The sequence below is a fragment of the Pleuronectes platessa genome, chromosome 10 (genome assembly GCF_947347685.1).
Source record: "Pleuronectes platessa chromosome 10, fPlePla1.1, whole genome shotgun sequence".
Lineage (NCBI taxonomy): Eukaryota > Metazoa > Chordata > Actinopteri > Pleuronectiformes > Pleuronectidae > Pleuronectes > Pleuronectes platessa.
The window spans coordinates 3,599,221-3,604,343 of NC_070635.1; the positions used below are offsets into that span (position 1 = coordinate 3,599,221).

The 5,123-nt window shown below is 46.6% G+C and overlaps 1 protein-coding gene across 1 annotated transcript in view; it reads left to right on the plus strand.

Annotated features, from left to right (window-relative positions):
• phf1 (PHD finger protein 1) overlaps nucleotides 1-4,755 on the plus strand; it is a 19,005-nt gene extending 14,250 nt beyond the window's left edge. Inside the window, exons 12-16 of the mRNA XM_053432719.1 lie at nucleotides 584-662; nucleotides 2,071-2,189; nucleotides 2,604-2,690; nucleotides 3,713-3,978; nucleotides 4,031-4,755. Coding sequence (XP_053288694.1) covers nucleotides 584-662; nucleotides 2,071-2,189; nucleotides 2,604-2,690; nucleotides 3,713-3,978; nucleotides 4,031-4,158 — 679 coding nt within the window. The 3' untranslated portion in view covers nucleotides 4,159-4,755. The remainder of the gene's footprint in view (nucleotides 1-583; nucleotides 663-2,070; nucleotides 2,190-2,603; nucleotides 2,691-3,712; nucleotides 3,979-4,030) is intronic.
• The last annotated feature ends 368 nt before the right edge of the window (nucleotides 4,756-5,123 follow it).

Here is a 5,123-nt window from a genome sequence, read left to right on the forward strand (position 1 = left end):
TTTCCCATTAGACACCACTTTATTTTTTCTTAAGAGTCGCCCTCAGACCACAGTGTCGACTCTGTCCTCCACACATCTCAGGATGAGGTGGTGGTGAGGAGCAGTTTACCGCCTGTAGGAGTTTTAAATCCCTCTGATCTTAATGACTCCATTGTCTCTCGCTCGGCCTCAAGACAAATATACTGTTTATTTAATTTCCAGCTGCGGGTGCCGCTCTAATTATAGCGTAATGATGGATTTATGTATGTTGTGTTCTCCACGCAGAGGAGACGTTTCAGCCTCTAGGTGGATTCCAGACCCTTTAAATCCCATTTTCAGGAATAAGTCAGAAAAGACGAGACACGACGACAGGGAGCCGAGTGTTTCATGTTCGACTTTTTTCCCTTTCACGTATTTCACTTTGACGATTTGTCTCCATCACAATCAAAGAGTCTCTCGTCCCACTGCCCTCGTCTTCTCGTGTTGGACGCCCCTCGGTGGACCTTCGCAGGAGACACGCTCATAAACTGAACGTGGCACTGTGGGACCGACTGTGTGTGTGTGTGTTCCTGTGTTAATTTATGTGTGTTGTTGTTCTCTCCAGCCCGCTGTCACTGCCCTGCCAGAGGAGAGTCGGGGGGCCCGACGCCCGTAAATCAAAGCGTCGCATCATGGAGACACAGGTCAGTGCCTCTGTCTCCAGCTCAGGGCATCGGGGGAGGAGGTAGGGACAGGGGGGGGGGGGGTCTGGGCCACGACACCTCTGTGATTATATTCCCCCTCTTGGTTCTTTTCTCTTTTCATGCAGACAGGTAAACAGCTCTCTGTCAGTCAGCCGTCGTGATGAAGGCTCATTTCACAGTCGAGATCCGTCTGCGTTTGTCTTTTTAACGAAACCCGGTGCAGCCGCGGTGCCTTCACTGCTCTCTCTCTCTCTCTCTCTCTCTCTCTCTAGCTGCGAGTTGAACGCCTGCTGATGCTCTCATGGTTCGGGAAGAGGTAGCGTGTGTGTTTGTGAGAGAGAGAGAGAGAGAGAGAGAGAGAGAGAGAGAGAGAGAGAGAGAGAGAGAGAGAGAGTAGAGGTGTTTAGCTCGGTTCAAATATATAATTCAGACACCCGTGTATTTCATCAGCATCTGCACGTCGGGCGGGCGCGTTTATCACGACCCCCCCCCCCCCCCGTAGGATCACGCTGCAAACAGGCAACATCACACGTGGCAGATACTATTTTTAACACAACATCCTTATAACCACGCTCATTGTGCCGCGTCCTCCCACACATCACTCTGATCCCCGTGTGTGTGCACCTACAGTAATCCTGGAACAATACGCTCCGGAGAGAGAGAGAGAACTCGTCCTCACTCCGGCACATCTAGGCCGCATTGTGCCCCCCCCCCCCCCCCCCCCCACCCCCCTGATCGATGCTAATCTCCGTCCTTCTTGGAGGAGCAGGTTTGTTGTAGCAGGGGCTGGGGGTGGGGCTGGGGGGGGGGGTGTAAGTGAGATGGGAAGGAATGCTGATATGCGTAGTCTGGGATCACTTCCAAATGCACTTTGCAGTCGATTACAGTTTGGCCAGGTGGTGCTGGCACCTTGACAGTGCAGCATTGACAGATCACATCCATTTAAAGGCACAGACACCGACGGAGGCCTGGGAATAATAATCCGTGAACAGTAATTTCTGGAGGAGAGAACGACGATGGGGGGGGGGGGTGTGATGTCGTGTCGGAGTCCGGCTAAAAGCATTTAGCTCGTTGTACTTCTCAAGAGGTCGTGTCAGGAGAAGTGTCCAAGGCCTCGGGAGGATGTGACTCACAGCCATCGATGCCGTTAGTGTTTGATTGGTTCGATGGATACATCTGCTCATTTCTGTTACATTTAACAAACCAGAAGAAAAGACCCACAATGCACTCTGGTTTTCCTTTTCCACAGACCTGTATGTAAATGTGTTCACGGTTTTCCATGTGCATGATTAACTCCGTGCACCGGTGAGCACTGTGAGGTATCAGCGCTCGATTGACTCCCGTGATGATTTTGGCGTGGAGACACAAGCTGTTCTCTGTGTTTGCCCCCCCCCCCCCCCTTACTCAGGCTTGTCCACCGCCGGTCGCTGCCAACCCCATCGAGCTGCTGCCATGTTGTCAGGGCTACATGGGAGAGGCCAACCTCTACAACTCCAGGAAGTCCGAGGAGGAGGAGCTCAACCTGAGGTGAGGAGCCGTGTTGGTGTCTGTGGTGCTCGGTATCGACCAGTGGGACAAGAGTTAGTGGGTCAGCTGCTGTTGGCACATCCCTTGAGCAAACAAAGGACTTAAGAGTCTCCATTTTTTTCCGACCATGACAGATAAACATGATTAATGCACGAGGAAACTTTACGATATAGCACAGGAAACCATCAGGAGAGCTTGTGATGAAACAAGGAGCAATCCCTGTTTCCTGTGTTGGAGAAAAAACCTGATTTGAGCTTTTCAATTCAACTGTGAATATTTACTTGGTAGAAATTTGTCTTTACAGAAGTCTAGAAGTTAAAGTTTCAGACAGAGGTTGGAAAACTGAACCTTGAAATTCTATCGTTTGTTTGAATCCCAAGTAAAGGTCGTTGACTTTGTGCGTCCTGTCCTCAGCTCTCCTCCCAAACGGATGTACGGCCGCTACCACTCCACCTACAATGGAAACACTGGTCTCTCCAGGAGCCTCCATCACTACAACAGGTTTTTAATCACTGGTCGTCCTCATTTCACACAACTCTGCTCGACATGTGTAGAGGAACATACCAGGCTGAGCACTGGGCAACAAAAGGATAGTGATTGGGAAGTGATAGAAATGTTGATATTGGATTTACAATTTGAAAATAGTTATTAATAAAAAGGCTTTTAAACTTCTTTTTCAGTTTTTAAGTAACTGGATTACTTCATTTACTTCCTTTCAGATTATAGGATTTAATTTCCTTAAAATGATCCTGACAAACTGGTCGTTCACTCTCCTTTTTGCTCTGTTTTTGGTTTCCACCATCGTCTGGTTTGAAGATGGACGAAATGGCGGCTCCCTAAAAGTGAAGCCCAAGTGTCTCAATCGACATCTAGTGGTTCACTGCAGTATAGCCCATAAATCCTGCCTCCTCCATGTTAGTGGATGGGACATGGACCAAACTAAAATGTCCTCAAATACATTTTTCTTGGAGATGTGATTTTAGGTAGTTTTTATTACATTTTATTTTTCTATTAGGTTTTGATTTAATTAGCAGCACAGACTCTGGCTCCAAATTGTGGAAAGATGGGAGAAAGTGTTGTCCATCTTTATCTGTGGTTTCCACCAGCTGCTGAGGGGAATAGTTGGGTCTTCACAAAGCTTTTCACTCTTTGTCCATTTATTGTTTGGTGTTTTGGTGACTTGTGATGATACAGTATGTTTTAAAAGCCTTTTTGCTAAAGACCAAAGGAAACACGGTAAATGAGAACGATGAGACTGAGCTGAAAGTCTGAAATTGTGGCAGTGAAACGTAAAATGACCCAAAACTAAAAGCTTCTGTTGTGTATATTTGGTATATTAAGTGTATTTGGTCCATTTCTTATCGTCAGAATTTATCATCCTTTTCTCATGTGCTATATTTATTAAACTTTCTGTTGTCCAATCCACTATAATCTTTTTTTTTTATTTATAATTTAGAAGTCCGATTGACTGAGATGCTGAGCTTGACTGAGATGAATCAGTGCCTGTCCGTCTCTTTTCCCAGCATGGAGGACACCTGCCGGTTACCACCACCCTGCTTCCCATACCCTCTCAATACCAACGGCAGCCATAACCACCACCACCTCCACCAGCACCATCACAACAACCAACACAACAACAACCACCACCAACACCAGCACCAGCACCAACAGGGGCAGAAGCCGCTGGAGCCCCTCATCCTACGAGATTTGCCTCCTTACCAGGCCGACATGGGCGGTGGCGGTGGCCTAGGTGGAGGTGGAGGTGGAGGAGGAGGCGGAGGAGGAGGAAGCGGAGGGGGGTGGCGGTGGCGGCGGTGGAGGAGGAGGAGGGCTGGTGGGAGTCGGAGGAGGCGGGACAGTGGCCAGGAGCTGGGGTGGAGGGGAGGCGGTGAGGATCTTGGCGAGGCGCGTGACGCCGGACGGGAAGGTTCAGTACCTGGTGGAGTGGGACAACGTGGGTTTGTACTGAGAGCAAACAGGAAACAGAAGGACGGCTCCGCGGCTGCCACTGGACTCCTGTGTGTCGAGTACACACAAAACACGAAGGAGAAAAAATAGAAAAACTCACAACACGTCGCAAAAAATCCAGGTTGCTCTCACAGCATCACCTCTGCTCGGCATCATTATAACCTCACTACTCGGTATTATTGTCCCTCTTTGCTAGTGTTTCTCTGATATTTGTACTGTTAACTTTGGAATATGCCTTTGCATTTATCATGTTTTGCAGCGATGAGGGGAAATAGTCAAACCTCCAGAGGATTTGTGAGATTACTGCTTTTTGTTATTTGCTAAAATATAGGATTAGTTCCCACAAATAAAACAAAAAACTTAAAAAAAATATAACATGCTGCCAATTTGATATATTTTGAGAAATATGCTTATTTGCTCTCTTACAAGATGGAGACAATAATTAAATGGCCAAATGTTGAAAACAGATCATTCTTCCACTGCCTCTAAAGTGTTAAAAGTTTTCTTTTAATTTGTGAAGGAACCAAAAGTTTGGAGGTACAGGATCATGAGGATTATATCTGTTTTAAATTCTACTGTGGTGATAAATCTTATTTGAAGCTAAGACATCAAACAAAGTTTCACTTTTTCAACCAAATTTATTCCAAATTTTAATCTGTAAATCAAAATATATAAATATTTGAGTCACATCACCAAATTAGGACTCAAATAAACATTTCAAACGTAACAAATCATTTATAATTTTAGACCGAAGCATGGCAGCTAATATATCGGTATTCCAGGGATATCGAAGCTAAACAACCAGTAGCCAAACTCCCATAATCCATCACTTTAGAAACGTCTCATCAGCAACTGCATCAGCTCCATCAGCTGATGGTTCGAGTTCACGAGGAGTTCAGGAGAAAATGAGGAGTGATTAATGATCCGTAGCCACAGAAACACTGTGATGGGGAAGAAGCAGAAACG